A 23,218-nucleotide genomic window follows, 5' to 3' on the forward strand; every position below is an offset into this window, starting at 1 on the left:
ACCTAAAATACAGTTTTTGTATTTACTTTTTGATCAATATCTTATAAAATAGATTTTGGAGAACAGTCCCAAAATGGTGGATACCACATTGAAAACCTGGGGGGGGGGGAGTTTCATTGCTTTATGTAGTTTTCAGTTTGTTTTTCTCTCTGATTAAATGTTTCTGTTTTAATCATTTTACTAATAAATTTTCCTTAAAAAAATCACTGTCTCACATGGTCTAAGTATGATAAAATATATTGATAGAATTTCTTAGCAAAAGTATGGTGCCTACTCAACGAGTTGATGAATATTTGTGATTGTTTTTACTTTGTTTATAATTTTATATTAAATGCACACAATGAAGTTATGAATTCTCTAAGTTGCATTAATCCTAGCGGATACACGATTAATTTACATATTTACATTTCAGCTGGAGCATCACAGAGTATGAGTAGGTAATTTCTTAGTAACACTAGAAAGCTTAGCTTTTGAAGTATACATGAGTCTGAAGCATGCATTTCTATAAATTCTTTCTCAATTTTCTTCACTAAATATCTGTTGAATAAAGAAAACAATAGGCTGCATGCATGGTTAGTCATATTTCTACAGAATAGGTTCATAAGCACTTTCTGGGATTTCCACTACAAATTCCTCCACACTAATGGAAAAAAAGATAAACTTAATGTACATTTTCCTTATGGCTAGAAATGGGGTATTAGCCAATATTATTTCTCAACAGGTCCTTTGACACTTATGTAATAACTTCAAAGAAAATCTCACATTTCTGTAACTTAAATTTGTGACTTACCTTTCTCATTCATTACAGAAATTGATAGCTGGGAGAACTTTAGGCATTATTAAAATACATTGGCAAAGAGTCTTTTTTTTAATTGAATATTTCATGTATTTACATTTCAAATGCTATCCCCCTTCCCCCTCTCCCATACCCCCTTTCCCTCCCTCTGCTTCTATGAGGATGCTCCCACTCCCACCCACCCACTCCCACCTCATCATCCTGGCATTCCCCTACACTGAGAAAATGAGCCTTCACAGAACCAAGCGCTTCTCCTCCTATTTATGACAATGCCATACATATATGGCTGGAGCTGTGGGTCATTCCATGTATACTCATTGGTTGGTGTTTTAGTCCCTGAGAGCTCAGGGGCATTTGGTTGGTAGATATTGTTTTCTTCCTATGGGAAGAACCCATTCAGTTCCTTCAGTCTTTTCTCTAGCTCCTTCATTGGAGTCCCCATGCTCAGTCCAATGATTAGGTGCAAGCATCTGTATCTTTAAGGCTCTGGCAGAGCCTCTCGGGAGACACCCATATAAGCCACCCATCAGCAAGTACTTCTTGGCATCAGCAATAATGACTGGGTTTGTTGGATGCATATGGGATGGATCCCTAGGTGAGGCAGTATCTGGATGACCTTTTCTTCAGTCCCTGCTCCACTCTTTGTTCCTGTATTTATTCTCATGAGTATTTTGTTCTCCCTTATAAGAAGGACTGAAGCATCCACATTTTGGCATTCCTTCTTCTTGAGCTTCATATGATCTGTGAACTCTTGTTTCTTGGGTATTCTGAGCTTTGGTGCTTGTATCCACTAATGAGTCCATACTATGTGTTTTCTTTTGTGAATGGGTTATCTCACACAAGATATTTTCTTGTTCCATCCATTTGCCTAAGAATTTTATGTAGTGCTTGTTTTTAATAGCTGAGCATTACTCCATTGTTTAAATGTTCCACATTTTCTGTATCCATTCCTCTGTTGAAGGACATTTGGGTTCTTTCCAGCTTCTGGCTATTATAAATAAGGTTGGCTAGAAGACTGGAACTCAAGTCCTCATGTGATGGACCCATGAAACTATTCCTCAGTTGGCTGCTGGAGTTTTTGTTTCCAAACATTTTCCACCAAGTGAATGGCGGTTGACCAATTCAGACTTGAGTCCTGAATCTTCCTACTAAAATCCACAAGTTACCAAAATATTAGACTTCCTAAAATATTTCAGTTGAAAGTACCACCTTGCTTCTATAAACCAGCAAACCAGTTTTTTGTCAGTGTAAGTGACTGTAAGAATGAAGCAACTATCCCCTTCCCCCTTTCCCTTTCATGAAATACTATTAATTTGTGTTTTCATCAAATATTCACTGGAAACATTCCCAAGGACTTGTGAGCCTGGTAATACCCTCTCTGCACTGTAGCTGCTTCAGGCCAGAGATAAGTCTAGGGAACAGATTTTTTATTTAGGAAGAAAGCAACAAAACAAAACATAAGTGGGAAATCCAGGAGGAATGGTCAAGTTAAAGTTACAAGTCTAATTTGTAAGGCACAGGGCACAGTGTGTTTTCCATTGCCTTATCTTTTTCACTAGGCTCAGAAACATAGTAAGCCTGCAACTATCATAGTCCCTGTAGAATCTCTGCTCTTCTTGCCTACGATCCTGACAGTAGGAGCAACAGCACTCTGTTTACCCTGGTAACAGAAATTGCTAGGAGGAGGAAGAGAGGGCATTAACTATTTCATGTAATATTGATATAAGATTTAGTAATGAGGGAGCCTGGTCAGTATTCAGAAGGACATAAGAAGAGGTTTGGGAAGGATTGAGACATGGCTCAGTGGTTGAGTGCCTGCTGTTCTTCCAGAACACCAAAGTTTGTTTACCAGCACCCACATCGGGCAAACCTCAACTAAGTGAAACCCCAGCTCAAGGGATACTCAATGCCTTTGGCCTCCTGGGGCAGCTACACACATCTACCCACCCACATGTACACAAAATAATAATAACAGAAAAAGAGGTGGCATCTGCTCTTTTAAGAATATAGTTTAGAACTTAGTTATTTATGTTGGGATCCTTTTACTTAGAAAATCTAAAATTTCAAGAGAAAGTAGAATAAAGTTTCCACATAATTAGCTAAAAGAGGCTAAACTTTGGAATCTCTTTGAAACCTATTTTAAAGCTCAGCTATGTGCTTTTTTCTCTATTACAGAACCATGAAATGTTATTTCAACTGAATTGCAAACATAACTTCTAGAGTGTAGACACTTGCTATTATTGGTGCACTTCATCAAAATGTTCTTTTACATTCTCGATACATCTGTATTACTGCGTCCTGAAGAAACCAAGGTGAAAGAGGCCCAGGAGAGGCCAAACCCTCCTTCCTATTTCTAACAAAGGAAATGCCTTCTTGCCACTAAATTTTCGAATGATTTCCAAGTTTCTCTAAAAATAATTGAACCTGTGTCAAGTAGCTGTCTCTTCTGGAAAACTCAATAAATGAACGTAAAAGTCAGAGGGTACAGGGAAATTCCGTTGCTCTGCTGAAATGGTATAGCACAGGCATGCTGATGGAGGGCCTAAATTAGTGAACACATGTCCATTCCTCTGCCCACTTCTCTTTAAACTTGAGCTATATTATTTTAAAGAAGCAAAACAATCCCCACTCTGATCTTGTATTTCAAATGAACAGCCTGGAACGTTACAGCACAGGCACTTTTCGAAAAAGGTTAAATATTATGGGTGGATATACTTCCTTGAGGATCAGCATTTCTGGATTCAAAGGATAGGTTATACAGTGAAAGAAAACAGAAGATGGAAATGCATAAATTATCCCAATGACATAGGTTCTAGTTTTACAATAAACCTTAGTTTAACGAGGACATGCCTAATAAATTAAACAATAGCTAGGGTTTTTATAGCATTGAAGAAAGTACAACCTGATGGACAAATCATACTTTTCTTGAACTGTATAGTTATTTTAAAGATTGAAGTTATTTTAAAATATGTGGATGCATATATGTTGGGGGAGGGTATGTGCACATGAGTGCATATGCTGGCAGAGGCCAGAAACCTCAGATCCCCTGCTTCTGTGGTTATAGGCAGTTCTTAGCCGCCTTTCTTGGGTGCAAGGGATTGAACTCTGGTCCTCCATAAGAATGGTATGTGCTCTTAACCCTTTAGTCATCTTTGCAGTCCCTTATATGATTTTTAAGCTGTTAAATCTTAGGTAAATTTATATATTATAAAAATGAACAATATACTTTCTTTGTTCAGAACACAGAAAGTTTCAGTAGACTATTTTCTTAATTGACATACACACAGAGAGACAGACATATTAATCCTCTTAAAGTTGTTTACAGGAAATTAGGTTTTCTACATTTTAGACGATGACTTTTCATTGGATTCACATTGATTGAGTCCTTGATTTCTCTTAACAATTCTTAGAGTAGAACTGTGTCATCTAAGAAAATACATGTGGCTTTTAGGAGGAAATCTACTGTTTATTCATTTGCAGGGTATCATTTTAACTGGCCCCAGAGCAGATCCCTAAGATATGATAGTGCTTTGGGAGGCAGTTAAGGGTTAAGCTGCAGCCTAAAAGTAGTCTTCAAGTCACTTCTGGGACCAACTCTTTTGAAGAAGGTTGAGGGACCTTAAGCCCTTTCATTCCCTAACTTTCCCAGTCTGGCCAAAATAAGCAGATTTGCAAAGCCATGTGCTCCCTAATAATACACAGCCCTCCATAAAAGGCCTAAAACCAACAGGCCCAGCAGGTCTGTTGCAACAGTAAAAATTAAACAAAAAACTTGAACATTTTTTTTTCTTCTTAAATTTATCATCTTAATATTTGCTGTAGTGACCAAAACCTGACTAATAAAAAACACACAGGTTTTTTTTTAAGGTAACTAAAGGAACACTGCAAACATTTTGATTTCAACCTTTTTTTTTCTGCTATTTTTAATGGAAAAGGGACAACTTGTAAATTTTTACAAAGAAGGGAAACTATGGTAACTTGCATACGTTCTTGATGACTGCTATAGTAAGGGGAAAAGGAAGGTGAAACCCAATTTGTCTAGATTGTCATGCGTGCGCGCCATATGTGATTGTACATGCCTTTAATCCCAGCACTTAAGAGGTAGGGACCAGCCTGGGCTATGTCGTGAGTTCCAGAACAGCCAGAGATGCATAGTGAGACACTGTCTCCAAACAACAACAACAGCAAAAAGGAGCCACACAAGTTTGTGCTAAGAGCTCAGTTTCTCACGTAGTATTTATTTGTTTATTTGTCTGTTTGTTTAGTCTTTTGAGGTGGAGTTGGTATAGAAGGAGATAATATAAGAAGCATCTGACACTTGTTCAGAACATTTTGCTAATGGTTTCTCATTTACAAAGAAATGGGCAACACATTAACAAATGTAAGCAGAAAGAAATCTCATTGTTTTTTTTTTTCTACCAAATTCAGAGTCATCTTCCCTCTCTATAGAGGAAACATATTAATCAAGCACAAGAAATCAAATTCTATGATTTTTAGCCCTTTTATAGTTGCTTTCTTTTTTAACAAGTGATGAAATTAGAAGAGTCTTGATATGGAGAGGGATATTAATCCAGGTCTTCACACTACTGACTTAAAAGAAAGAAAAACATTAAGTGTGTGTGTGTGCATGTGTATGTATCTGTGTGTGTGGAGGGGGTGTATGTGTGAGTGCCTGTGGAAGTGTATGTGAGTGCCCACAAGAGCACATGCACATAATTGTTTATATGGTCTCCATGTGTTAGACTGGTTTAAAATTCAGAGTCTCCCTTGACTGCTCTCCACATTATTCTTTGAGGCAGGGTCTCTTTGTTGAACCCAGAGCTCACTAGTAAGATGTGTTTAGCTAACTGGTTAGATCCAGGGGTCCACATGTTCACCTTGTGCTGAAACCATATGCACTGCCATGCTTAGTTTGCATTAAAGCGGTGCTTGAGGGCCCATATTCTGATTTCAGTGGTCTCAGCCATCTTCTAAACCCCGCAGCTGCCTTTTGAAATCTCAGAATACCCACAATACAACTCAAAACCATATGGAGCTTAAAAAGAAGGAAGACCAAAGTATAGATGCTTTAATCCTACATAGAAGGGGAAACAAAATAATCACAGGAGGTAGCGAGAGGGAGGGACCTGGGAGGCTTTAGGTTTGACTCAACAGGAAGAAAGAGGGGGAATTGGACTCTTTCCAAATTAATTAGGATCAGATTTGATAGGCGAAGACCCAGCATTATGGAAACAATAATGAGGACTGTCCAGGCAGTCAGCTGTCTGTCATTTCTATACTTTCTGGAAGCTGCACTACTGAGCTTCCTGTTATTCAGATAAGAATTACACCTTCTCAGGTCTCTGATGGAGCTAAAGAATAGATAGTTATAGTCTCACTATAAGCATAAATGTTTAGTATTTAAGGTGATATTCTAATTCTAAAAAGATGTTTTTAGTTGATAATCTAAAGTGGGATAAGTATTTACAAATTGGAGCACTCAGCTATTAAAGACAATGAATTCATGAAATTCTTAGGCAAATGGATGGAGCTAGAAAATATCCTGAGTGAGGTAGCCCAGTCACAAAAGAACATACATGGTATGCACTCACTGATATGTGGATACTAGCCCAAATGCTCAGAATACCCAAGATACAATTACAGACCATATAAAGGTCAAGAAGAAGGAAGACCAAAATGTGGATGCTTCATTCCTTCTTTAAAGGGGGAACAAAAATTCTCACAGGAGGTAGAGGGTAAGAGGGACCTAGAAGGAAGAGAGGAGGAAAAGGGGAAAGGGGGGCAATATGGGTTATGAGAGGAGACAGACAAGGATGGGATACAGAAGGTCAGGAATTTGAAGAGAGGTGTGTAGAAATAGGAGTTGGGAAACTGGGGTAGACAACAGCAAGTCCCAGATGCCAGGAAAGCAAGAGGCTCCCAGGACTTAACAGGGATGAGATTAGCTGAAACTCCCAACAAAGGGGAGGAAGAACCTGTAGACAAAGCCCCCAGTTGAGGAATGGGTCCACCCTCTTTTCTCAAAATTTTAACCCAGAATTACTCTTGTCTAAATGAAAAACAGAGACAAAGAGTGGAAAAGAAATTAAAGGAACTGCCATCCAGAGATGCGCTACCTAGGGATCTATTCCTAATGCAGCCACCAAAGCCAGTCACCATTGTTGGTGCCAAGAAGTGTTTGCTGAAAGGTGCCTGACATGGATGTCTCCTGAGAAGCTCTGCCAGAGTCTGAAAAATACAGATGCTTGCAGGTGACCATTGGATGCAGCATGTGGTCTTCGATGGAAGAGTTATAGAAAGAACTGAAGGAGCCATTGTACAGGAAGAACAACAGTATCAGCCAACCAGAGACCCCCCAGAGCTCCCAGGGACTAAACCAGCAACCAAATAGTACACACGGGGAACTGATGGCTCCAGTTACATATGTAGCTGAGGATGACCTTGTTTGGCATCAACAGAAGAGGCCCTTGGTACAGTGAAGGCTCGATTCCCCAGTGTAGGGGAATGCTAGGGCGGGGAGGCAGGAGGGAGTGGGTGGAAAGGGTGTCTGGAAAAGGGGATGATATTTTAAATATAAATATATAAAATATCCAATAAAAAGAAAACAAAAGGATACACAGTAGAATAATTGCACAGTACTATTGATTGGACATTGTTTTTATATCTAGCTATATCTATATATAGATAGATAGATCACACCTTATAGTTTTATAATTGTCATAATAATTTTCAATTCATATTAGAAAAGAGCCTTTTATTGGACTAAAAAGGAAAATTGTAAAGCAAATATCTTGTGCATTGTGTAGATGTATCACCTGTCAATTAATAATTCTATGGCCTATGGCTTAGGCAAGAAAGAGCTGTGGGCCATCAAGGGAATGGAGGGAATTCTTGGATAGAGTCAGCAGGAGATTCTCTGCGAGGCTGTAGTAAGAAGGGTAGACAGCTATGTGGCAGAATGTAGATTAAAATGAATGGGGTGTCTGCTTATGATTCTCATCAGAAAGGAGCCTAGCTATATGGCCATGGTATATAAATATATATTTATGTCTGAGTCATATTTATGGGAGCACAGGGCAAGGAGAAAGAACCAGGGCTCAACTTCAACACAAACCAACAACGGCGCTGAATTTATAACATCAAGTACGTTTCATAAATCTTTCCAGCAATTTTATCCAAAATCAGTTTTGATTTTTAAAAGCCACTCTAGTCATTTTAGACTAATAAAGGCTAGCCATATACTTACCATAGTCTCCATTTTTATTCTTAAAAGCTCAGGCAAAGCGAACATTTTCGGGCAATGAAGTTATTGTTTGCTAATATGAATTAACCAGGATTCTGAAAACAAAAAGTGCTTACATAAACTCCCTGAGCTCAAAACAAAATAGCCCCGCCTACAAATGACTATGAACTGTTTGAATGACGAGTAATTTGAATTTTAAGGTTATTTCAATCCATTCCTGAATTATGGGAATCGGAGAGTCCCCGGAGCTAGCTTCATATTTGCCTCTTTCAGCTCGATGGGTGCTTTCTCTGCATGCTGGCTAGACACAGAAAACATCTTTAAACACTCTCCTGACTCGTCGTTCCCTGACTTGTCTTGTTTTTGTTCGGAGCCTTTCCCCTGAGGCTAAAGTTTTAATATTCTCTCACATTAAAAGCCGTGTCCAAAATACAATATATTTAATGTCTGCAGCAGAGTTACTGGGAAGTAGATCCTGAATATAAATAGATGAAATTCTAACCATTTCTAAAGAGGATCCAGCTACTTACGGGTACTGAGGTTTTCGGTGAGTAGCTGTGAATATTTCAGTGCGGCCCAACCTGCGCTATGAAGCAGTTATTTCTTCCAAATTCAAATGCCTCCTGCACATAGTTTCTACAAAGCTCCTTTTATTAGTTCAAATGTTACTGTGGTTCAGATTCTGAACAAATACTCTTTTAGGGTGTGCGCTTCGGGAAAGGGAAGTTCACAAGGTTGGGCTGGAGAAGAATTGGACGTGCAGGTGGTAAACCTGAGGTATCACCTTCTCAATTCACGCTGCTCTTGGGTTAAAATGGAGAGGGTTTTTATTTTGTTTTGATGTGTTTTTCCCGCCATGGTTAAGATGATGAGGGGATGAGGGGAGCTGCACGGAAATTTTATTCACCTTCTAATGAGCTTTGGGTCTTTTGGCTGATGAGGCGCCAAGCCATTGTCCTCACAGGTTGGACCCATTCTCCTCCTGGGACGCATAGCTGCCATTGGCAGGGTTGCAGCAACCTCCCTATGAATGTTCACAAGGCAAGAGACAGTCAGGCGCATAGTGGACGGCCTTACATTCCCTAGGGGAAGAAGTAAAACCCAACACAACGCAAGTACTCTCCCAAATACACTGTTACTTCTTGGGACTGAATGAGATGACAGGAGCGCAGGAGGGGAAATTCCGTTTTCTTCTCTCGCATCTCTCCTCTCTTCTAGCACATTATGTAATGAAAGCAAGAAAAGTCCCTCGGTGGGCGACGGGAGGGGGGAGAGTGAGCGGGAAGTTATTGAGAAAATTGGAAAGAGGAAAGTGAAGAGAGCAACCCCCATTTCTGCGGTGCCTTCTCAGAAACTGATTACTCCATAACATTTACGGCCGTCGCATTGTGCGGGACACAGAAATGGATTAGCTGCCTGGGGTCAGAAAAAGCCAACGCTCACCCCGAAATGTACAATGTGGGAGGTTTTTCTTTAGGTTAAAAACATGATTTTGTGTGCTTGTGCTGCCGAAAGTGAAATGGTTTTATATTCGACTCTTGTCTCTTAAAATACGTCAAAGGGGCCATACATCCCCAGTGTGTTTGCTGCTGTGTATGTGCTAAAAGGACTCAGAGAATCTCTAAGTTGAATTGTATTGTACCCACCAAGAGTAGTGTAGTTGAGGGTGGGGGTGGGAGTGTTACAAAATCTATTTAAAAAGAGAAAACTTAAAGGGGACCAGCCAATGGTGGCTCTTCGTCTGTGTTCCAGGAGAGAATTAATTAGCACAGATTGAACACATTTGTTGTCTTCAGCACTAAGGGCAAGAAGAAAGCATTGCTCAGCTCATGAAACAAAAGAGATTCGTGCTTCCTAAGGCAGAACTTAGAAGTATTTAAGAGCTCTAGAAGCTAATATTGTTAAGCATTCTGTAAAAAGTAGGAACCTGAAAGAGAGCAAGACATGGTATGTGGGAGGGTTTGGAGGGAGGGAGTTGAAGCAGGAAATGATGTAATTACATTATAATCTCAAAATATAAAAGAAATAATTAAAAAAAAAACCAATTGTTAACACATTACCTCATTTGCTTTCAGCAAATACCTATAATATATGGGCAAGACCATTAGAGAAGGTCTCCCCTTCTGGAGAGAAGTGAATGTATTTGCTGTGGTCCGTGACTGTTTCTAACTATCATACGCCTGCAAAGTGACAGAGCTGAGTTTCAGGATGTTCATCTAAGGCTCCCTTTTCCTTTGCCTAGCTGTGTGAAAGCTAAAGCATTAAGCTTATTTGGAAAGCTTAAATAAGGAGCTGAAATCTAGAAAGTGGAAAAACTTGGAAATACCAACCCGAAAAGACAAAGATGTGGTACTAGAGAGAATTTTGAGCCCACGGGGTTATTTTTCTTTAATATGTCTTTACTGCTCCAATATCTCTCATAATAGGTTAACCATTGGTCCCTCATAAATCATCTTATTGTTTTATTCAGTTTTGTATTCTGTTTGTGTGCATGGGAATTATATGTGTATAATGTGGTTACCCATGTGCTGTAGTCATGTGTCATGTAGTCATGTCTAACCATGTGGAGGTTAGACAGCCACTTTCTGGTCACACGTCCACTGTGTATAGGTTCTGGGACTTGAATTCAGATCTTCAAGCTTGTGCAAATGTGTTTGCTTACTCCATGAGTTGTCTCCTTCCATTATTAAAGCAAATTAAAATGCACTGTAACATTCTTCTGTTGCTCTACTAGATTTTAAATGTAAAATAGAAATATGAAGTAACTCTTTAATTAACTATTTTGTTGATGGCTCCTCATTAAACAGAAGGAGTAAAGTGTCCTTTCAGGAGGACACTAGGCCATGCTGCTTACAAATGTATTAGAGGACCATGGAGATTTCTGAGGTCTTAAAGGTTCCTGTTGCCAAGTCTGATTACCTCTGTCTGAGCCTCAGAACTCCTGAAAGCCGTCTGTTGATCTCAACATGAGTGCTCACCATAGCAACACAAATGCTCATGCGTGCATATACAAACAATAAGTAGATGTAAAGAAGACTGATAAAGTTGAGTTTGTTCTCTAAATTTTAGGCTCTGTGGAACATTATAAAAAAAAAGACATCATTTCAAAGTGAACCCAACACACTACATCTGCCCAAGGTCTTGCAAGATTATGTAGGTGGGTGGTAAGACCACAATTTTTTTTTCCTTCTTGCTCAAAAGAGTTATTAGTCAGAATCTCTCCTGAACAGTGAAGAATCTGATTTTAATTTATAAAAAAAACACCACATTTTCATGTTAATAACTGCATGTATTTAAGACATCTGTTTGAATGTCTGCAAATGTTAATTTACCAAGGGGAGGGGTGAATGATCCAATAAAAGGTTGTTACATTCTTTTATGAATTAATAGTATGGCTGTTTAATGGTTCCTTTACCAGAGTTAAGTTAAAATGGGGCCTTTTATCTTTATGACGACGGCACAGACACAGCTGCTCACAGTTAATATTGCAGATGAACTGCAACTAATTGAAAATAAAAATGCAAATAAAAGACCTGGTAGTGCATCTGTACAGACTGGGCACCTCAAGAGTTCTCAGCAAGAAGGACTCCTGAGGTTCCTGTGGAGATCAGATCCGATACTGCATCTGACTCATGTCTTGTCATTGTTTTCTTATACATGGCAGGAGGCTTTGAATGTCACACAACATGTAGGCTACAGAAAGCAGTGTGAGTGCGTACCTTGAGTCCTAAACACCACAAATTCTCATTGTGTAGTTCAGGAAGTTACTTTCAAACCAAATGAAAGTGCTATGTATTCGAAACTTCTGCAGTGGTAGACATTTTCTGTTATACGATCCAATATGGTAGCCAATAAGTGAGCTCAAAGGATATAAAAGGGATCATGTGACTTGGTACAGGTAGATTTTAAGTTAAATTAAGCAGTGGCATAAAATTTATGACTCTTGTGTCTTTCAATGCAGACAGACAAGCAAAATCAATTCCTCAAAGATTTTCTTCAAGAAAAATACAATACAAAAAGACCCCCCAAAGGAGATGCTAGCATGGAACACCAAAACCCAGACTATCTGCTAAAACTCTCCAGTTTATATGACATTTATTTTCTATGTAACATGGACAAATAACTGAACTCCATTACTCTTTATAGATTTCATCTGGAAGTCTATAATATGAGGAGGGCAATGGCAGTAAGGTAACTTATGCACAGCACAGCACAAAATGGACACTCATTGGATGTTAACTTTAGTGGTTTCCCTCATATGTGGTGAATCACAAATGCTACAGGCATACCACTTTTAGTGAGCATTCCATGGCTGACATATGTATCATAGATTCATAGATATTTGTTCTGTTGGGATAATTTCAGATGTGACAGGGCTTAGCTGCTTCTGTCCACCCTGTCTCCAAAGAAGAAAGAATTCTTTCATCAAATACTTGTTAGTGTATCTATTGTGTGCCAGAATCTATCCTAAGCATGCATGCATGCGTGCATACACACACACACACACACACATGTATACATCTATATCAATATACATATATATTAAACATCTATCATCTATCTACCTATCTATTGTCTATTCTTTATGAACTCTGGTCATTAGTTTTCTACTTTATCAAACAGGAGTCAGAACACAACTCCTTGGGGCCACAGAATGATTTAAATGAAGACAGTGCTTTTAGAATCCTGCCTGTATTCCAGGAACGCCGCTGTTAGTGATATTGCTAAGAAGAGATGCTGGGGGAACAGTTCAAGCCTGAAAGGCTAGTGTGGCGTTTTGAATACTACCAAGACCACAAGCTCATAGATGACTATTGTAGGAAGGGATCCACATAACAGGTAATTTAATCCTGTTCTTTTGAAGACAAGCAAAGTAAAGTCTGAGATTAAACACTCTATGTGGGGTCTTATCTGAGTGGGTATCTTGAGTTGGGATGAATAATTTAAAACCTTTTGATCTGGCAAGCAAGCACCACATCCCACTGCAGGAGATTAGTCAGCAACTGACTGCATCCACTCTCCTGTCTAATTTGTACAGTTGCTAAACCATCAGAATTTTATATTCTGGTTCTTTCTGTCTGTGAATGAGAAGGAATTTAGAGTATAAATATTAATTTTTGAAGACCATCTGGGATCCTAAATCTTGAGAATTCTATCTGGATTATGATATAGTACATTTTTAATTTAGATGGTTTTTGAAATTACCTTCATGCTCAATGTGTTTCTCTGAGGAATTCTGTTAATCACAGTATTGGTATGGGGTGTTCATGATGTAATGGCTAGACAGTGTGATTCCTCAAACTCAAGACAATAGGAAGCAGTACTGGTCAAGTTTCCTTTAGAGTGACATTTTCAGCTTTGAGGGATCTGTAGAGCCCTCTGTCATCTTGGGTTGTTTTGCTCTTTGGTCATACCTGTTTCACATCTGGCTCCTGTTTTCTCTTGGGGGCAGGGACATTTTCCTGTGATCTGGTGGCAAGAATTTTCTCCTTCACAGTCATAACATTTATGGCAGTTATCCCCCAAACATTCCGGGTGACATTCATGGGATAGCAAAATGTTGAAATATTATTAATATTAGCATTTTGCATTATTTTGAATGCAAGAGTTCTTTAGAAACTTCCTAAGTGGAAAATAGAGTATTCTGTCTTGACTTCAGGTTTGGGAAAGATCAATATTTTTGTGGCTGAACAACTGAAAGACTATGTAAATTCATATGAAGCAGATTTTTCTCAAAATTCAAGTAAAGAGGACAAAAGTGATGAAATGAGTTTTCTGGTCAGGAGAGGACAGGTTAGGAATTCTCAGAAGTAAGGTCTACTGCCTGGCTGATTGGACACACAGTTCTCAATACTTAATTTTTCTGACAGGGATTGTTAATATTCTAGATTGTAAGGAATCAGATCATATGTAGAACTGTTAGTATTTCTATTAAAATGTAATATTTATCTCTCTAAAACAGTGTATGTACCATGCCTCCCACTGTATTTCTAGGATTTAACACAGAAATGGGCAGATAATCATTTTTCTTTTATTGAGCCATCAAATAATAATTGAATGAAATGTGAACAAAGGATAAAATATGATAAGCTGTGGTGATATGTTAAAATAAAGAATGACTATTTGATGAATTTACATACAGTAATTTTGATTTCTCATGTATTTAACAAGTGACCATTATCCCTGTAATGTCCCTGTCGTCCCCACCATGATTGTTATAATGATGTACATAAGTCTGTATTTCAAGTGAGCACAGATATGCTTGCATGTGTCTGGGAGCATTTCCATTGGCCCAGTCGTTTAAGACTTTGTAATATTTTATATCAAGCTGATTAGCCTTTATTTTCACTTTCATGTTTCATACACATTCATAGCTGTGGCTACTCTAGCAATAAATGTCTGATTCCTGTCTTTAAATATTTACACAAACTTCTCTGATCTGTTTCAACACCATAAAGATAGGCATTTATGTCACAGTCTTGTACTAGACATTTCATGAAATATTTACTCTTGCTCAGAGGTGCAATCCTTGCCTATATTAGCATGCAGCTTTCATGTTGAGATATTAAGCAATTTCATGAGAGAATAATATTTTTGGCCAAACACTATGAACAATAGAAGAGTCTGATCATATCAGCTGCTGAATATATTCCTTCTGGTGTAATGTATATAAATTGAGAGCTTAAGTGACAAATTTTTACTTAGGTTTCTTTATGCTTGCTAATAGATTAGAAGGCTTCATGCTTACAGAGAATTCTCAAAGATATGTGTGCTTGAAAACACCTTGTTCACAATGGTTACCATGGAAACCTGATAGGCCAACACACAGTCCAATTGCTACATTACAATTGGCTCCATTCTGGCAGTCACAGATATGAACACAATTAAAACCATGAAATCCAGAAGGACATGGTAGAATATAGAAATATCAAAGTGTTATCTTTTACTTAAAAGCAAAATGAAAGGAAAAATTAAAGGATATAATCTAGTCTGTGTGTTCATTGAGCCTAAAAACTAGACAAAATGAAACAGGTACATGGGAAATAAAACAACAGATTAATCACAAACGTGTTGATGTCTAAAACGAGTAAAGCCCACAAGAAGATCTGAAATATTTTCATAAGGTCATTTTGCTTTGATGTATGGTAGCTGGCCAAAGATGGTCCTGCAAGCCCCTATATGCTCTAAGCTTACATATTTGAACATTTGGTCTAGAGCTGCTGGTACTGTTTGGGAAGTTTGGGGAACCTGTAGGAGGGCAGACCTACTGGAAGAACATAGGGACAGGTCTTGAGGTTTTATGGCCTGGTTCCACTTTCTGTTCACACTGTTTCCTGAGTGTACGTACGATGTGAGCAGCCAGCCTCCTGTTTCTTGGTTGTCTAAACCCAAATCCCAGCTGTGATAGACAGCAGCCCCTTTTGACTATAAGCCAAGGTAAGTAAGCACTTTCTCCTCTCAATTAGTCTATCACATGAAAAGGAAAGACATGAAAACCTCTAGAACCTAAATAGCAATCTTTAAACATGCGATTCCAGCTAAATCTAGTGATACTAATATTGATTTAAATAAATAAATAAACAAAGCACCGTGAATGAAGAGTGATTTGTATAGGCTTTGCATTTGCAGTCCTACAGGAGGGACTCCCAGGAGCTGAGCATAAAGGAAACAAGAGAGGAAAAAAAAGAAGGAGAAAGATTGCGATTGAGAAAGATATATATATATATATATATATATATATATATATATATATATATATATATATATATATATATATATATATGTCATTATATAACTGTAGGTTGGCGTTTTATGGTCAAGTTAGGTTTTACTTTGGATTTCCCCTCAAGTAGAAAATAGAATTATCTTAGTATGTCCAGAGCACTATGTCTTCCCTCCAGGTTAGGGAAAGACAAATAAATTTGAAGCTGAATGTTTGAGGAAATCCTAGTTTTACATCCTTGGGCTGTGATAAAAAACCAATGCACTTCTGTATAGGACATTTTCATCTTCCTATAGAGATGTTCATGTTGAAGTATTAGGAGCTGTACTTGACTAAGGCTAAAGGACTTCAATTTTCATCCTCTGTCATGTAATCAGTCCTCATTTATTTTAGTGTTTCTTTCTCCACATCCTCACCAGCATTTGCTGTCACCCGAGTTTTGATCTTAGCCATTCTGACTGGTGTGAGGTGGAATTTCAGGGTTGTTTTGGTTTGCATTTCCCTGATGATTAGGGATGTTGAGAATTTCTTTAGGTGCTTCTCAGCCATTTGATGTTTTCAGCTGAGAATTCTATGTTTAGCTCTGTACCCCAGTTTTTAATAGCATAATTTGATTCTTTATAGTCTAGCTTTTTGAATTCTTTGTATATACTGGGTACTAGCCCTCTATCAGATGTAGAATTGGTAAATATTCTTTCCCAATCCGCAGGCTGCCATTTTGTCTTCTTAGCAGTGTCCTTAGCCTTACAGAAGCTTTGCAATTTTATTAGGTCACATTTGTGGATTCTTGATCCTAGAGCATAAACCATTGGTGTTCTGTTCAGAAAATTTCCCCCTATGCCTATGTGTTCTAGGCTCTTTCCCATTTTCCCTTTTAATAGTTTCAGTGTACCTGGTTTTATGTAAAGAGTTTTGATCCTTTGGGACTTGATCTTTGTACAAGGAGATAGGAAAGGATCGATTTGCATTCTTCTGCATGCTGACTGCACACTGACTGCTCTTGAAGAGGATTTAGGTTCAGATCCCAGAAACTACATGGCAACTCATAACCATTTGTAACTCCAAGAATAGGGGATCAAATTCCCTCTGATACCATCCAGTACAATATTTTTAAAAGCTGAAGAAAATGACCATTCGATTTGCAAATATGAAAGTTGTAAATCCAACATGAAATGAAATGGAAAATGCCATAGAGAACAACTTATCAAAATCATCTTAATTTGATGCAGGAAACCTAACAAAACAAGTGAGGTGAAACATCTCTTGCATTTGAATAAAAGTAAGACAGAAAGAAGAAAAAAAGAACTTCCTATTCACAGTTTCAAAAGGAGTCTACAAACTTCAGTTCACCATATAGACTTAGAGTATTCTAGAACATTGAAAGAGAAACAAAAATTTCAAATACTATTTATTGGGTACATGGAACATCATTTTTAAAACCTGAAAAAGGTTGCTTAAAAGAAGCTTCATTTCCTTCTTGGTTTCTAATGTCAAAATCATAGAATATATAACTATATAGAATCCAATAGTACTTTTTGAAATAGTTAATCATGGTCACATAATATTTATTCTTGAAATGTAAAGTAACTTGTTATTAGAAATTTATTAATATTATATTTAATATGCTATCATAGTAAATAGAAAAGTCATATTGTTAACTAACTAGATAAAGAAAGGCCGTGTAATAAATTTATTAAATATAGAAGGATATTACAAATTAATTATTTGCTCCTTGACTTGAATATTTTAAAGTGAATGTTGAAGCCAGCATTTTAGTTGGTAAAGAGTAAAATGTATAACAATAGATGGACTGTGTTGTTCTAGAATCTAGTCAGTTAAGCTAAGACTACTGTGAAGTAAACATAAAGTAAGATAAAAGCAAAAGCATGAAACATGTTTTCCCTGGAGAATTGATCAGAACATACATTTGGAAGAACAAATAAGTAATAACAAGACAGCCCCATAAAATGCAAACAATAAAGTGAATAGCCATTTTATATTTCATATTTTGCTTGGAGCCAAGGCTAGACTTGAATCCCAGCTGCTCTTCAGTCTCCATAGAGCTGAGGTTAAAGGCATAAGCCACCAGCCCCAGGACACAAAACAGCCCCTCTCCTATAGATTTGCATATTCTGACCATTTGTCAAGTCCCCAGTAAGTTCAGGCTTCTTCAGCCCCCTGCTTAGAATCTTGAAGGTCATCTGATTTGATTTCATTGACGACTTTGGGCTTTAGGGTAAAAAGTATAAATGAGTCTGGGGGAATTTGTTCCTATCAATATTATTTCAATTTTGGAAGAGGCTTCAGAGTTTTTCTGTGATATTCCAAAAACTTGGTAGCAATCAATATTTACGTAATTTATGGTAAATGTGGTTGTAATTACTAACAAGTTACTGGGGGGATAAAGCCTTTTCGTAGGCCTCTACTCATCACCCCATAACAGTGAGCTCTGAAGCGTACTGTCCAAGGGACCATCCACTTGCCTTTCTCACAGTCATGCACAGTCCACCTGAGGCACCGGCTGCAGTTTTCATCCACAGAGTTGCCACATCCACCATTTTGACATGAACACTAACGTTCCCAGTTGGTGTTACATCTTGTCTGAGGACAACCTAAAGGAAAACATTTTTAAATATTAGGTTAAATGAATATGTCATGGGTCAACAATGTTTTTTTTTTTTTCTCCTTTGAGGTAGCTTCTATATGAAGAGAGCAAAAGCACCAGTAAAGACAAAGAGCCACCTGGGTCTGTCTGCAGGTCCCACACACAGCAGTGCCCCGGGCTCACTCATTTCTCAGTTTCACCACAAATATTTACTGTGTTGGCTCTGTGTGCCTAGGACACTGGCACCTAGAGCTTGCCTGTGGAGGAGTCAGCAGTAATTCAGATCAGAGAGTGGGATCCCTAATGTTGACTATCATCTTCAGAGGTATCTGAAAGGAGCTAGAAGACAAGCCTTAAGGAATATCTGTGATTTTTTATGTTAACTCCTGCACATGCTTGTCAGGGACTACCTTGACTGGGTTAATTGATTAGGTTGGCACCATTCCCTTAGTGTGGATTGGACTGAAAGCAAGCAGGAGAGCTGAGCAATAGCATTCAGTATTCTCTGCTTCATGACTACAGATACAGTGCGACTGGTTGCCTGAAGCTCCTGCCATCATAGATTTTTTAGGACTGTGTCCTAAAACTGTGGGCCAAAATAAACTCTTCCTCCTTTAAGCTGCTTCCACTAGAATATTTGATCATAGCAACAGAAAGGTAACTAATAATAGGTAGCATTTTTTATAATGTTTCAAAAAGGGATAGTGAGGCAAGAGGAGCAGTGCTTTAAAAAAATTCTGATGCTTCACAGTTTAGCAGAGGAAGGTAGAAACCAAAGGTGCTGCCAACAGCAGTTAAGGTACCAATGAGTACAGAGCAACTGTGTTCATGAATGAGGAATTTCCTATTCATGCGCAGGGAATACCATGGGGTGATAGAAGGCACCATCAATGTGAGATTAGAACTTCTGTAGCATGAGAAGGATGCTCATATTTAGTTGGTTTTGCCATAAAAATAGGGCCCCAGACTACCATATAACACATGTTAAGGAAAACTTAATATCCATCTAGTACATGAAATACCCCAATCTTTGAGAGTTGGCAACTAATTAAAATTATTTTATAACAGTATGGAAGACATATTCTGCAGCCAATTCAAACACATTTGTGGCTAGATTTGGCCAAGGTCCTACCATTTATAACCTCTAATTTATAGAATTTTACATAATGATATTTCACACATGGATTATCTCATTTAATGCTCCCAAATACCCCTGTGATGTGGGTTACAGTGGTTTTAATTTTCTCTTGGAAAAACTGAAGCTCGCAAACTAAAGCCTTGTGTAGACTTAGACGACCAGGAAGGTCAAAAGTCAAGACTCAATCTGAAACACCTGACCTCGAACCAGGAATTCTTTCAATGTTAGGAGAGGTACTGGAGTATCTTTTTGCTAGTTTGTTTGTTTTAATTCCAGGTATCAGAAAAAAATAGATGGTTATACAAGGGGAAATAAACAACAAATAAATAAACACACACAAAGGTAAAACCACTCACCCAAACACACAAAAGAAAGCCACTCACTCAAACAACTTATATGTGTCATACAAGTTGTTTGAGATATGTAATTAAAGCTTGCCCTCACTGCCTTAAATTGGCAATAGCACATGGTACCTACTGTGTGTTGCTTGCAGCAAAGCTACTGAAAAGTGTTCTGTATACCTACCTGTAAGTATATGTCCTATGACCAACGTTCCCTCATTTCTCTGATAACCACTCTTGTGAAACCTGGGATTTTACACTCACATGAGTCCCGTTTTCTGTCCTTAATTTTCTGTACCTGAAAAAGAGTCAACAAGTCATCCCTGTGCAGTGGAGTCTTATAATCCAGGGAGGGTGTGCAAAGTAGCTGTGCTATTATATAACATGGAAGTGTCTGTCCTGTTGGCTCTCCAGTACTGATGACGATGGAATGAAGATAATTCTATTTGTCCTCTTTTCTCCCAACATTAGTTATGTAAGTTTATCATTATATTCCCAATTGCAACATTAAATGTTCTAGAGTTTGCAATGAAATGCTTAAAATATTTGAGTTGCCATGCTATATTTGTAAACCTGTGGACAGAATTCTTGGGTCACATTTTCCCTGAGATATGAAATAGATATTGATTAAGGATATGCTAACACTGACAACTGTTGCAAGGCACAAGACACCTCACGTTCTACTCACCATGGTTTCAGAATCCACTCCTACTCTTAGCAGAATTCCAAGAAAATGTTTTTGGTCAATCTTCCTTTATTTCTGAGCGATATATTTGTACTGTTGACTTTCTTGGCTTTACGTATGTCGTTCCACTACTGTTTGTATGCAGCTTGTGCGTTTTCCTTACCCTCCTCCATGCCTTTGAGGGGCCGTCAGCACCTGACTTCTCATTCCCAGCTGTGGTCTCGGGCTTCCTTAGCCTGATGCGGGATCTAAATTCCATTTTCATTGTTTTCTGAGCTCTTTAGCTTAGTATCATCTCTTGGGTTGTTCTGCAATTTATTCTATGAACCTGTGTACTGCTTCCTCGCCATCACATTTTATAGAAAACATTCATCAGCTCTTTGAATGCTGGTAGAAATGCCGGCCGTTAGTTTCCTGTGTTCTAAAGTAAATCTTTCTGATCTAGTTTTCCTGTGCTTTTCTTTTCAGGTTCATGTTTTTCCTTCTACAGAATCAACATTAAGAAGCAAACAGAGGTCCAGACAATGATTTTTCTTGTAAAATGAGAGATGTACTTCATTAATTGTCTTTATTCACCAGATGTGTTCTTAAGGTACACTGGGGCTTCAGGGCTGAAAAACTAACACAAACAATTTGGATGTTTTTTTTTTTCATCTAGAATAAAGCTCACATGTACAAGTTGTGGGAAATGTATACATGCACATATATGAGCACACATGTATCTGTGTACATATGTATGTATCTATGTATTTGTGCTCATGTGTATATGTGTGTTTATGTCTGCATTTATATGCACATGTGTGTGACTTTTTAGCCATCATATATAGATTCCATCCTGCACCAGTGTGTCTGTATAAAGCTGCACATATGATATTGGTTTCTTCCATGCTCTTTCTGTAGTAGATGATGCCCAACAAAGCTTATGGATGTACCTACAGCCTTCACCCAATCCTTACCAGTGCAGCAGGAGGAGTCACAGTTCTGATGGCGCAGCTAAAAGCCGCCCTTGGCTGCACCTCTTCCCTCACTGCTTTGACCATTCTTCTGTTTATAATTTTGATTATGATAACAATCAGTGTTAAGACTTCACAGATGCAAGCCTTGAGCTTTTAACACAGACTGTCTCGGCCGTTTTATCTTCTGTTTTTCTAACAGCTGGCTTCTGCAGGTTGAAGAGGATGTTGGGCTCTTTCATCTTGTCATTTGACATCACTAAGACGTTTTTGAAGTTTTCCAAGTGTTGCCAGTGTTCCCTCAACTGTCCCTCCTAGTCAAGAGGATGAATAAACTGCTTTTGCTTTTGTGTCCAATTTCTGTAGCTATTTAAGAGACCATTGCCTCAACAGTTCAGCAGGCAAATATACTGCCCTCTAATTAAAGCCTCATTTAAAAGGAAGTGTGGCAAATTATATGTAGCAGGCTTCAGCATATCTATTGCTTAGACAGTTAGGGTGAATTTAAGGATGCTCCCACATCCTGGCTCTAGCAACCTTTGGTACCTTGCTAGTGCCTTGCTTCCATCAAGCCAGATGGACAATGCCACCATCCTGTTACTGAGTCACATGTTCCTGAGCCACTGGAACACTTTTGAGCACAAGCAGGTCCACAGTCTCCAGGAAAAGCTGCAGAAAAGATCAAAAGAGGCATGCAAAGATTACATTGCTTATTGAATATCTGTCACTCTAGACTTAGATGCTTGCCAGTGCATGGCTCTTTCTCCTAATCCTGTATCTTGCTGGCTTTCTTAAGTTTGATTTTTCAACCTAAAATGTCATTTCAGAATAAACAAAGAGCAAAGTAGGAAATCTTAATCTGTTGCCTTCTTAGATCAGTTTGGGCTAGAACGAGTAACATATAACCCTTTATCTACTTTCAAAACTAACATCTGGTAGATTTCATTTATAAATTAGAAAAAACAACTTCCAGTCTTACTTTGCTACATGCTCTGAGTGTGTGCTTATTTGTGTGTGCATGTTTCTATATGTTTATGAGTATGTTTATGTACATGTGTGCATTTGTGTGTAAGTATATGTGTGTACCTATATGTATATTTGTATGCATATGTTGTTGTATTTTAGGACATACATGTTTCTTTAAAAATATTAAATATGTTTCCTCTTAAAGTCCATTTTGGAATCTTATTTGGACCCCTCACTTCAACATAGGAGCCATAACGCTCATCTTTTTTAATATTTATCTATGTCATTGTATTTACTGACCTGTTTTGCTTTGTTTCAAAAGTGAATTGAGTTGATTGCTGGAAGACACATGACACACAACAATAAGAGAACCAGCTCGAATGGGTACGTGGCTAGCATTTGAAGATGAACATGAGAAGCCCTTGGCCTTGGCAGCAGCAGGCTGTGGACTTGGCTGTCACTTCCCAATCTGTCAAGGCAAAGCAAATTGCCCCTACAAGATCACAGCTTTCTTTAGACAATGCATTCCCGGTGTTCAGGGGCCATAGCTTTTGAACGTGCTCTTGCATGGGGACAATTCTCCAACTGACTCTCTTTGAAGACCAAACATAAAGGAGCCATCCAGGACCTTCTTCAGGAAGTGTTTGTGGGATGGCTTTCACTCAAGGTCACTTGACAGTTGAGGACACAGAGACACTATCCAGTTGGTGTCCAACATCAGCCCTCTGGATTTGAGACTTTGTCCTTAGATTTTTATGCTCAGTATAG

General features: G+C 38.3%; 1 protein-coding gene across 1 annotated transcript in view; it reads right to left on the reverse strand.

The window, feature by feature from the left end:
* The window catches only part of LOC308430434 (EGF-like and EMI domain-containing protein 1), a gene marked incomplete at both ends in the record, with an annotated part of 682,839 nt that overhangs the window by 82,101 nt on the left and 577,520 nt on the right, over positions 1 to 23,218 (reverse strand). Inside the window, 4 exon segments of the mRNA XM_080929594.1 lie at positions 8,947 to 9,121; positions 17,900 to 17,991; positions 18,196 to 18,374; positions 21,488 to 21,575. Coding sequence (XP_080785720.1) covers positions 8,947 to 9,121; positions 17,900 to 17,991; positions 18,196 to 18,374; positions 21,488 to 21,575 — 534 coding nt within the window.

This window comes from Micromys minutus (genome assembly GCF_963924665.1).
Source record: "Micromys minutus genome assembly, chromosome: 15".
Lineage (NCBI taxonomy): Eukaryota > Metazoa > Chordata > Mammalia > Rodentia > Muridae > Micromys > Micromys minutus.